This window comes from Ursus arctos, unplaced genomic scaffold (genome assembly GCF_023065955.2).
Source record: "Ursus arctos isolate Adak ecotype North America unplaced genomic scaffold, UrsArc2.0 scaffold_25, whole genome shotgun sequence".
Classification (NCBI taxonomy): Eukaryota; Metazoa; Chordata; class Mammalia; order Carnivora; family Ursidae; genus Ursus; species Ursus arctos.
In genome coordinates, this window is record NW_026622930.1 from 5260043 (window position 1) to 5272742 (window position 12700).

The window sequence follows — 12700 nt, forward strand, 5'->3', positions numbered from 1 at the left end:
TAAATAATTTTAAAAAGAAACAGAAAAAAAAGGATGAAAAAGTTCTTGAGATCTGCTGTGGTACGATGTGCAACGGTACTTAACACTACTGAATTGTACGCTTAGAAATGGTTGAGATGATATAATGTCATGTGTTTTATAACAGATGGCAACCCGAATCCTAAAGTGAAGTCAACCTTGGCAATCTTCGACACCTGGACGAAAAAAAAAGTCCATATCTACTGCCGTCATTTAGAAGGCAGGTCACTTCATGTCGATTAGAAATAAAGGATTCAAGCAAGTATTAAACAGATACGACATGAAGCTAAGAATGTTATTTTTTGTTTTAAAAAGCCCTGCAAAATCAATTTTCTTAAAATTCACAAACAATAAGTCCATGAAACTCCGATAAAAACACAATGAAAATTCGCTTGTTGCGGGAGAGGACAAACACTATACATTTGGAGGCGAAGATGGGGTCGCTACGTTTTCCTCCAAGTCACAGCCCAGCTTCTGATCTACACCTGAGGACCCACGGGCGGCCCCAGCATGCCCTAGAGCACGCTCACGGTCCCTGACCCGGCACCTGGTAGGCAGCTAGCATCGTAATGAGCTCTAAAAGCTTCTACGGTGGGCTCGTAACAAGTCGGGGGGCTAGCACTGCACAAGAATTTCTTTAAGGTTTTCTAGACTCTATTATCATCAGGTATTTAATTTTCTAGTGCCTGAAAACATAGACAAGTGGCCTGGCATATAAGATATGAAATTTTAATATGATAATCACAAAATTATAGAAATGTTAAGAGCAAACTATGCTCGGACAGACAATATCAATATCCAGAACCTCCCCGTTAGGCACTACTTAAACGTATGAGCTTATCCAAATTTTATAGATAAAAAGTTAAGGTTGGTATGATAATCTGAATTTTGCTCTATGCCACGTATAAAGTTGGGAAGAGCATATTCTTTTATCTTTTTTTTTTTTTTGAAGATTTTAAAAATTTATTTGAGAGAGAATGTGTGTGTGTGAGAGAGAAAGAGAGAACAGGAGCAGCAGGCAGAAGCAGGCTCGCCAGGGAGCCCAACGCAGGGCTCGATCCCAGGACCCTGGGATAATGACCTGAGCCAAAGGCAGATGCTTCAGAGACTGAGCCACCCAGGTGCCCCTTCATTCTTTCTTTTTTTTTTGAGCATATTCATCTTTACACAGTTTACACTCCCATTTGTGTTTTTAAGAGAACCTCAGGCGAAAATACGAAATGGCACATCGTGGTGTTAGTCAATGAGACTTCAAAGACAGTAAGATTAAGTCTAAAAAAAGCAGAACAATAAATTTATATGGGTCCCGATACGGCAACACACCAAATATTGTACTTTTATGAGTTTTAATTCAGACAAGAAATTAAGAGATGTCACATAAAAAGGCAATATTTATTTTAAATCTGAGATGGAACTCCTTTTCGAGTTGGATGAAGACACTCTGTACCTACCTTTTGGTTGCGGCGGGCACAGCAGTTTCTTTCCTGGCCCCCGAGGGGGACGGTAGAGAGCCACTAGGTTTCTTTGGTAAAACAGTGCCGTTGTTGACAGTGGTCCTTAAAGGCAAGGTCTGCACCAGTGGTCTTGCTGTGAGACAAATAGAAAACGCAATCAGAGCTTTCCCCTCTGTCAAGGTAACTTTTTACAGAACTTACGACTGGTAGGATGGCAAAGGACATCAATTTCAAAATGCTGGCAGGACTGACAAAGGTGCCAAGAGAATTCAGCGGAGATTTTCAACAAAGGGCGCTGGAACAATGAACCTAGACAAAATCTACCCCCTTCCGCAGACACGAACTCGAAATGGACCAAAGACCCGAGCGTAAAATGCAAAACTATCAAACTTCTAGGTGAAAACACAGGAGAAAACCCCATGTGACCTTGGTTTTGGTGACGTTTTGTATACATCACCAAAAGCACAATCCATGAAAGAAAAAAATGAGTGCTTGGACTTCATCAGAATTATAAAAATGTTTGCTCCGTGAAAGACATTGTTACAAGGATGAAAAGACCAGCCACGAACGGGGAGAAGATATTTGCAACTCACGTATCTGATAAAGGACTTGTATACAGAATATAAAAAAGAATGCTTAAAACTCCTCAGTCAGAACACAAGCAGCCCAATTAAAAAAAATGGGCAAAAGATCTGAACAGACACTTCACCAAAGAAGATCTACAGATGGCAAATAAGCATATGAAAAGATGCTCAACATCTTTTGTCATTAGGGAAATGCAAATTAAAACAATAATGAGATATCTCTATACACCTATTAGGGTGGCTAAAATCCAAAAAACAAACACAAATAGCAACTGCTGGCCAGGACCAGCGCAACAGGGGCTCTCATTCATCGCTGGTGAGAATGCAAGTGGTGCGGCCGCTTTGGAAGGCAGTTCAGCGGTTGCTCGATACAGTCTCACGGTAGGATCCAGTCATCGCGGGACGTTAGGTATTTACTCAGCTGATTGGAACACTTCTGTCTATATAAAACCTGCATTTAATATTTATAGCAGTTTTATCCATAATTGTCAAAAACTGGAAGCAACCACGATGTCCTTCAATTGGTGAGTGGCTAAACCAAGTGTGGTCCATGCAGACAATGGAATATGACTCAGCAAAAAAAAAGAAAAAAAAATCAACGAAGCAGTCCAAGGACAGGGACGAGTCTTAGATCCACGCTGCTCAGTGAAAGCAGCCAGGCTGAAAGGCTACTTTCTGTATGATTCCATTTATATGATATTCCATAAAAGGCAAAACTCAGAGACAAAAAACAGACCAGTGGTTGTCAGAGGCCGGCCAGGTGGAGGTGGGGGGCTGACCAGGTAAGGCGCAAGAGCATTTCTGGGTGGTAAAATGATGCTGTATGACGCTGTATGATGTTGTATGGTGGCTATGTGACACCATGCATGCGTCAAAACCTCCAGACTCTTACAGCACAAAGAGCGAACTTTAATGTATGCAGATAAAAATCAGTTAGGGGATGGGGAAACCCATGACAGATAAAAGAATCAAACCATACTACAAGTATGTGCTATAACCTCATGCAAGGGGGCGGACAGGAAGGTGTCGTGGAAACGGGGAGAGACTAAGCCTACAGAGGAGCCCATCTAAGCACGTTGTTTCCCACGGGGCATGGTCAACACCTCTGAAACCACCGTCATGAGCCCTAGCAGTGAACAATTAAGGAATGGCAAGGAGGATGGTGGGAACTAGGCTTCTCATTGTTGCAGAGGGAGGCTACAGACCAGCAAGAGGGATGGTGCTGAATGAGCCAGGGGGTAGGAGACCTCAGTATGAAGCCATGTTTAGCCTGATAGAGCTACAGAGAAAATTATACCTATGTACGTAAACATGGGTTAGTTATAAACACACTTTTTTTTTTTTTTTAAGATTTACTTATTTGAGAGAGAGAGAGAGTGAACATACGAGTGGGGGGAAGGACAGAAGGAGAGAATCTTCAAGCAGATTCCCCACTGAGCATGGAGCCTGACATGGGGCTCGATCCCACAACCCACAAGATCGTGACCTTAGCTGAAACCAAGAGTCGGACGCTTAACTGACTGAGTCAGCCAGGCGCCCCAGTATAAACACATTCCTTAGCTCGGCGTGCTGAGAGTACTGAAAGCAAGGACACCGGGCACCCAAACCCTGGTTTCTAACACGATTCCTCAGCAACAAAGAACCAGGGCTCTGTGGGGAAATGCGCGAATCTGGGGCTGGGGCAGGGCGCGTACAACATGAGCCTGGAGTATCCTGTAGAGCCAGAGAGTAAGGAAGTGCTCAAAAGCAGTAACAGAACCCCAAACCCTGTACAGATGGGGCCAAGTCAAAGGGACCCAGGAGCCAACTGGAAGAGCTCCCCCAGGAGCCAGAGCTGCCACAGTTTCAGCAACAAAATATAGACAGTAGCTCTGGGTTATAGCCCAAAGTATAAAGTAAATATCAGGAGCCCATACTGATGGAATAATTGAGGAAATGATTAAACGGGCGAGGAAAGACAATTTCTCCAGCGCAGAATTCCAGATCATGTATGTAGATGCTTTATCCTCAAGGAGGTGAGCACCGTCCTCTCTTCCGTAAGTGCGGGGGCACAGTGTTGGCCTTCCGCACAACCCGCTGTGGCCGGGGGCGGGGAGTCACTTCACTGCGGACAGACCTGGTGAACTCTACCTGGGCCAGCGTCACAGGGATGAGTCACGTCGACAGCACGTACCCTGGACAGGATGTGATGGCGATGCACGTTACCTCTGCAGTGCTCCTCCCTAAAACCCAGGACCTACTGGACAGACCCAAGTCGAGAGATAATGAACGATCTGACCAGGGCCCCTCAAAACCGTCCAGATCATCAGAAAGAAGGAAAATCTGAGAAACCATCAGTCTAGAGAAGCCCCAGGAGACATGATGACCAAACGTAATCGGGGGGGGGGGGGGTCCTGGAGCAACAAATAAAGGATGTTAGGGATCAACTAAGGAAATCCAAGTACAGTGTGCTTCTAAGTAATAAAAAACTGTATCACTGGGGCACCTGGGTGGTGCAGTAGGTTAAGCGTGTGACTCTTGGTTTTGGCTCAGGTCATGATCTCAGGGTCCTGAGACCAAGCCCTGCATCAGGCTCTGCGCTCAGCGTGGAGTCTGCTTGGGACTCTCTCTCCCTCTCCCTCTGCCCCTCCCCGCCATGAGCTGTCTCTCAAATAAATAAATCTTTTTTTTTTTAAGGATAGGATAAAAAATAAAGTATCATCACTGTGGGGTACTGATGTAAAATGCTAATGGAGGTGAAACCGGGTGCCGGGTAGATGGCAACTGTCTGTACCATCCTTGCAACTTTTCTGTAAATCTAACACTATTCTGAAGTCAAATTTGAAATGCTAGTGGAATGTATTTTGTGCATCAAGAATTAAACCTGCCTTGACTGAGGTTCTTAAAAACAATGACGGGACTGCATAGAAAGCCAAGTTTTTAACACACCAAAACTTTTCGGTCCCTAAGGCAGGGGGTCAGGCTTCCTTCTTTCTTCAAACATGACAGTAAACGGCAGAGGGCACAGGTAGCGCCCCGGCCAGAGCACCACACCCTCCGCCACCCTCCATGCTCTCTCCTCGCCTCCTCAGCACCTGCCCGCCCCAGGGCCCAGCGTGGCGGGAGCCAGCATTGCTCAGCGAGGCACCGCGGTTCCGGAACCGGGACTCCACATCTTCTCTTGCGCAAGTCTGCCATGCCACGCCCACAGGACGGGACCCTTCTCCCCACAGGAGGACAGGCATCGTCCCCGTCACTGTCACTGCTCTACCTTCTCTCTCGGCTTCATCCACCATTTCTGTTCCCATTCTGGTTTTTTTTTTTAAATACATGGACCCTCAACGTTCCCATCCACCCAGAACCTCGGATGTGACCTTATTTGGAAATAAGGTCTTTGTCGATGTAATTAGTTAAGATGAGGTCATACAGTATTGGGGTGGGCCCTGAACCCAGTGATGGTGTCCTTGTGAGGAGCAGAGAAGAGACACAGAGGCCCCGGAAGAGGAGGCCAGGTGACGCCAGGTGCAGAGCTGGGACTGAAGCATCTAGAAGCCAGGGAATGCCAAGGATGGCCGGCCGCCACGGAAGCTGGGAGAGAGGCCTGGAACAGTCTCTCTTAGAGCCTCCGGCAGGAACCGACCCTGCCCATACCTTCACTTCAGTCCGGTGATACTGGTCTCGGACTGCCAGCCTCCAGTGGTGTGAGTCTAAGTCTATTGTTTCCAGGCCCCCCCAGTTTGAGGTCGTTGGTCACAGCGGCCTGGAGGTGAGAATGACGCATATGTCCACCTGGCTGTCCCTTCCATTCCTGCCGCTCCTGCCTGTCCAGCCTGTCCCTGAAGCATGACTCCTAGCCCTGATGGTGCGTCTCCTGCACGTCTGGTCAGCCCTCTCCAGGCTCATCTCCCCGTGACCCTCACCTTGACGTCCCTCGCCACCATCTCCGACAGCACCCAGGAGCCACCACACTGTGTTACGGTCGCCAGGACCGACACAAAATGGAAGGGCAGCCACACACGCTCACTGTCGAGCAGAATGGGACAACTGGAAGGGTGCTGTCTCGTCCTACTGGGACCTGCACATGGGGGGGGGGGCTCCTACTTCACGACCAGCCCAGAAAGGAGAGAGGACCCGGTCCCGACCCCTGGGTTAGCACACCTCCCTGCCACCTGGCCTGTCAGGATCTGGTCTTTCATAACCGCTACAAGCTGCTCTCATTCTGTCTGTATGACTTTATTTCTCCCACTATGCATCCAGACTCTTCAGTGCGCCCCCCCAACAAACCAACAAGAGAAACGATGCCACTCCTTAGCTTTGCTTCTGTCGCGCTCGCAAACCTGAGTGTGTAAGACTCACCCGGAGTGCGTGTTACAAGACGGACCGCCGGGCTCCAGCCCATTTCCAATGCTGGGTCTGGGGGGCAGCCCAAGAATTTGCTTTTCTAACAAGCTCTCAGGTCATGCTGCCATTGCTCTGGGGACCACAGTTTAAGACCCACAGGCTATGCCACTGTCCCCTCCTTGGCATTCCTGCCCTCTCTGAGCTCCTACCCCATGCCAGTTTGTACCTTACAATTTAGCCCTTGCTTATATATTGCTGTCCCAGCTGGGCTAATCTCACTTTCCAGAGTAACAGTGGGCGGCAGACACCTGTGCCGGGAGGGGTGTCACCTAGCTCTCTCCATCCTGTCCATCAGCCCGGGAGGACTGCCCTATCCCTCGAGCTGACAGCAGAGAAGCCATCATCCCTCCCAGGTCCCACGGACCGAGGGAAGGAGCAGCTACCTGAACCCAGAGGGAGAGAAACTGCTCTGGGAGCAGCAGCAACACGCAGGGGAGGGACAGAGCCAACCCGAAGGACCCCATGAGAAAAGAGCCAAGGAAGTAAATACTCTGGCCTCCTCCTCTGCCCCCCTTCCAATCCCCAGCTAGGGTTCCCAATGCCCAAACCCTGATTGGGAGGTGGAGGGCAAGGGCCTGCTGGTGCGGCCCCCACAGGTCAGCCTGCAGGGAGAGCTGGCTGGACGAGGGGACCCAGAGGGGCTCAAGGAGGATGTCTGGCGCTCTGCTCCTCTGGGGCCCCTGGCCCAGGACCGCCCCACCCCTCCCCCCACGCTTGCCACCAAACCAGGCTGGGTGAGCCTCCTCCCTGCTCCCGCAGCCCAGGCCTGTGCTGCCGTCCCCAGAACACAGCATGGCAAGCGTCTGTTTATTCGCCTGCCCACTGCATCGACGGAGGGCTCCTTGAAGGTGGCATCCCTCCACAGAAGGTGTTCCACACGGGTTTGTGGGTCACACTGCACTGAATTTCAAGAACAAAAGCCCTGCTTCCCAGAGAAGGCGTCATGTCCCCATTTCTGAGTCATTATGAAATTTTTATTTTTTTCTTGACTCATAATGTCAAAGTTCAGTCTCGTAATAACCTAGTTCTGTCCTTCTCCCAAAAGGGGAACGAGGGTGGCCGAGCCCGTGAAAAGCTCAGCGGCGTGCGGCGGGCTCTCCCAGGCTGACAGATCTGTACGTCAAGCTGTGACACAGCATCGTCGGAAGCAAACAGAATCCTCAAAGTTCTGACGAGAAATCATGAAAGAAAAACAGAGGATGCGGCGGGGGCACGGTGAGCGCCCTCGGAGGGACGGGGAAGGTGGAGAGATCCCGTTAGTGCTACACCTGTCTGGGTAACATCCCCTGGTTTTTGTCACCACTGACTCCGCCAACAGCACACCGCTGCCACCAATACGCCTTTAACTAAGCGCCCATCGTGCACACGACCCCCCGGCAGGTTCCTTCCGTGTTTCCACATCTAGATGGGATCAGCCACTCAAGGGCGAAAGGCGGCCGCTATAAAGGGAAAGTTCTGGAAGAAAAGAATGCCTCCTGATGTCCGGTGTGAACAAGCAGCAGCCTGGATCGGAGGACGGGAGACGGGAGGACACGGGAGCGGGCGGCTACAATGAGTCATTTTCAGACAAGCGATCTTTAAAACCGTGGACGAGAAATAGCACAGGGAAAGGTTCAAACACAATTTCCCGCTCATCAGGTGCGAAGATAAATGACTCCTTTGCCTCCACATGACACTAAGATATGAGACATTCTTCTGGTTCATAAAAGGGATTTTTAAAATAACATTTTAATTGTTCCTAGGGGCAAAACATAGACACATGGCACGAAAGAAGAATTTCTCAAATAAAAGGAGAATGAATGATAAATGGTGTGTATTTAGAACGCGTTCATTGGAGCGGTATCAGGATGGCTGGAATCTCAAATCTCAAGGGAAACTGAGAAGCAGAGAGGATTGAGGGGGTCAGACGGGACTGGCTCACTCTCAGTTCGGCTTACTTACAGGGCCTCGGAGAAGTCACTACCTTTCCAAGCCCCAGATTCTTTGTGAAATACGGGGAACAGCGCCCAGCCTGCAGGGCTGCCACGAAGATCGGGAATGAGGAACACGAGCTGTCAGCAGCGTGTCCGGGACGCAGCAGGCCCACGAGAAGTGGGGGCTCTTATCCTATGGCTACATCCAGATGATGAAACGCTTTTGGACATCTGGGTGCAATCGAGCCCCCGGAACGCGATGTGAGAAGAGTTAGCATAGTGTGTCACTTATGGTCAGAGGCACCTACGGCGGAATCAGACCCACGAGTGCCCTCGGCCGCACCCAGCACACCCAGGGATGGGCAGAGGAAGATGCCTGGCAAAGTGAGGGAGGCAGGGGGGTGTAGGCAGGGGCAGGACCTCAGGTCTGGCCGTGAGGGCAGAGCACTAGGCCCAGTGTGTCCCCAGCTGGCAGCGTGACCTTAGGCCCCATTTCGAATCCAAATGCGTTCTAAGGATGTCTCTTCCCACCCTGAAATCTGATCCTAATTCATGTGGGAAGAGTGTTCTGAGTTTCTATGACTTCGCCACACTGAGTCAGTTAGTAGACAGACCCGACAGTCCACCAGGGACTGAGCCACGAGGCTGAAGAGGCCAGGCCCTTGGGCCAGCCACACGTGCAGCACTGATGGCCAGCAGTTACTTGGCATACTCTTTCACAGAAGGTCCTCGATAAACTGCCAGGAGTTAAATTTCCTGCAAAATGACTCCACAGCATGGTAACTGAAAACCTCTGGCTCTGAAAAGGTGTTTGCAATCTCAGGTCTAAAACATTCACGATGAAACCTGAAATAATTTTTCTCCAATCTTTCTAGGTGGTCGGATTGGAATATCCAGACTTCAAGAACTACTACCTGTGATGACATATTTTCAAAACCGTAGCTGATATAAATACAGAAATTCGAGTATAGCTAGTCGAACCTATCAACGCTTATTATTATGAGATGTTACAACCTAAGGACCAAGAAACCCTTTCAGTCTCATTGTAGTAATAACTCAATGTGCAATATTTGATAAGGAAAATACCCCATTAGGTTTAAAAATAAATTTAATTATGCAAAGTGTGACTATGTACGTGGTTATGTGTAGAAATTCAAAGTTTAATTTTAGCATATCTGGCCATTATGAATCTAGAATTCCTAATTATCCATTTATTTTATTTATCTATTTTTTTAGAGAGAGGAAGACAGACAGAGAGAGAGAATCCCAAGCAGACTCCATGCCCAGCGCAGAGCCCACCATGGGGCTCCATCTCACGACCCATGAGATCATGACCTGAGCCGAGATCAAGAGTTGGATGCTTAACCCACTGAGCCACCCAGGCTCCCCAAACTGGAAGGAATCTATGTATAGGCTTCATTTATTTTTATTTATTTATTTTTAAGTAGGCTTCACCCTCAGTGTGGACCCCAACATGGAGTTTGAACTTATGACCCTGAGCTCAAGACCCCCTAATGATCCATTTCAGAATTTACGAAATGTCCACATTTGGAACTGGAGGAGGCAAACCGTGTGTGCTACGCTGTGAGACAAGGCGGGTAATTACTTAAGTCCTGTGGAAGATCCTGACACCCGGCACAGTCACTCGCGCTCTCATCCTCTGACAGGCAATCCCGCTTCTAGCGATCTGTCCTAAGGACTTACTGGCAACAATGCAAAATGCCACACGCACAAGGTCAACCACCGCAGCATTACCTGTAAGATAAAAGACCACCACAGGGACTGGTGGAGTAGCCTGTGGGGCAGCCTCACCACGGGGGGCGCTGCAAGAGGAGGAAGGAAGATCTCGCCACACCGGGGAGAAAAGAGCGAGCACAGAACAGTTTTACCTGCTGTGCCAGAAGCCTGAGGACTTTCAGCAGATTTAAAATCTTAACTCTTTTCATGTGATTTTTTTTTAAAGATTTTATTTATTTATTTGAGAGAGAGAGAGCACAAGTGGGGGGTGAGGGGCCGAGGGAAAAGCAGGCTCCCCACTGAGCAGGGAGCCCGATATGGGCTCGATCCCAGGACCCTGAGATCATGACCTGGGTCGAAGGCAGATGCTTAACTGACTGAGCCACCCAGGCGCTCCTTTTCTTATATGATTTTAAAAAGGTTTTAAAATGATCAGTCTACACATGAATCAAGTTTTAATATAGTGTTGGTGGGTAGATGGGGCTCTCCCCGGTATCATGGGTTATTTGGATTCCCGGGCCCAGGTCTGGTAATGTAAGAATCCTGTAAGGCTGAATAGTCAATATAATGGAAATATGTATGGACAAAAAAGACATTAATGGGGGCGCCTGGGTGGCACAGCGGTTAAGCGTCTGCCTTCGGCTCAGGGCGTGATCCCGGCGTTATGGGATCGAGCCCCACATCAGGCTCCTCCGCTATGAGCCTGCTTCTTCCTCTCCCACTCCTCCTGCTTGTGTTCCCTCTCTCGCTAGCTGTCTCTCTCTCTGTCAAATAAATAAATAAAATCTTTAAAAAAAAAAAAAAGACATTAATGAACCGATTACGAAAAGTCATGTATTAGCATCAGCTGGTGAACGGATAAGCAGTATGTTGCGTCTCCAAGCACCAGAGTTGATCCAGCCGTCAGACGGAGTGAGGGACTGGATCAGAGGGAATAAACTACTGACACTTGCGGGACACGGATGCACCCTGAAGACTTGCTAAGTGAGAGAAGACGGCGGCCAAAGACCACATACCCCATGATTCCTTTTACACGAAATGTCCACAACGCCACATCTGTGGAGACCGTGGACTGATGGTTGCTAGAGAGCAGGGGCGGGGGGGTGGAAGGGGGTATCTTTTGGGGCGATGACAATGTTTTGAAATTAGAGAGTGGGGATGGCTGTACAACTCTGTGAACGTACAAAAACCAATGAATTGTTCAGTTTAAAAGGGTGACTTTCATGTTCTGTGGATTGCATCTCACTAGGCTGCTATAAAATAGTCGTTCATTAGAAAACTGGAAAAATCTGAATGCTACTTGATATTAAGGAATTATTTTGTAATAATAAATTTGTGATAAGGGTATTATGGATTTTTAAAAAAGAGAATCCTTATATTTTAAGAATATATACGGACATATTTATAGATAAAATGATACAATGTCTTGGATTTGCCTTAAAATAATCCTAATGGGGTGAGGGAAGTAAGTCACGGGGGGATAATAAATAAAACTGGCAACACGTTGATAAATAATGAAGCCAGGTAAAAAATAAAAGGTATTTTTCTTTCTACTTTTATATACATTTGAACATTTCATAATATGAAGCTTTTTATTTTTTTAAGATTTTATTTATTTATTTTAGAGAGAGAGAGAGAGAGAACAGGGGGGAGGGGCAGAGGGAAAGGGAGAGAAAATCTCAAGCAGATTCCACGCAGAGCCTGATATGGGGCTCGATCTCATGACCCCGAGATCATGACCTGAGCCAATCAAGAGTCGAATGCTTAACCAAATGAGCCACCCAGGAGGCCCACCATAATATCAATTTTGAGTACAATCCTTCTTAGTCTCTGGGAAATGGAATATATCTACTAAACCTTCTCCATAATTCATTAAACAATGACTGTCTAAACCGGGGAGGACAATTAATGGGAAAAATGAGAGAGATGACAGTGTGTTCTGTCTTAAAGAAAACCCAAAAGTTATTTTCTGTAATAGAGCCACCTGTAAGGCAAAAGACGAGGAGAAAGCACGGTGTAGGAGAGGGGGACACAAACTGCTAACTGCAGGTAACCAGCATCAAGAACTAATTACTTGTTAATTTCATTCATTGCGGAGAGCTTCAAATTTTAATTTGTTCGTTGTCCCTCTCTAATAAAATTTGTGAAGGGATCATACATATTTCACACAATCATGTGCCAGATATGATCTATGCTATTTGGGACACTTTGCAAATCAAGTTAAACCTTGAGAAGAGAGCCTGCATTTCAAGTCCTTCGGTTATTCATTCCCTAAATATTTGGTTTGATTTGAATAATGTGAATTTAAATAAAAATGCGAAGCAAAGCAACATAGATGGTGGAAAGAAGGCAGTCCAGCCAGCCCCTGGGGCCAGTGCCAGATTTGTGTAACCTGGGGTAAATTATCCAACCTCCTAGAGGCTGTTTTCTCATCTGTAAAATGGGCATGACAGCACCTACTTCGAAGAACCACGGAGAGGGGAAATGGGCTCACATATCCAAAATATCTATTGCAATGTCCAGCACCCAGCCGATCAATAAATGTAGCTACGAGTCTCATTCTGAGTATCAGGAGGAAGCGTCAACGTAGCAGAGACTACTGAAAGGTGATCCG

General features: G+C 47.7%; 1 protein-coding gene across 8 annotated transcripts in view; it reads right to left on the reverse strand.

Moving 5' to 3' along the window:
• The window catches only part of EML1 (EMAP like 1), a 177042-nt gene that overhangs the window by 58735 nt on the left and 105607 nt on the right, over positions 1 to 12700 (reverse strand). For all 8 annotated transcript variants that reach the window (XM_026515310.4, XM_057318478.1, XM_026515311.4 and 5 more), the window contains exon 3: positions 1470 to 1605. In XM_026515310.4, coding sequence (XP_026371095.2) covers positions 1470 to 1605 — 136 coding nt within the window. The remainder of the gene's footprint in view (positions 1 to 1469; positions 1606 to 12700) is intronic.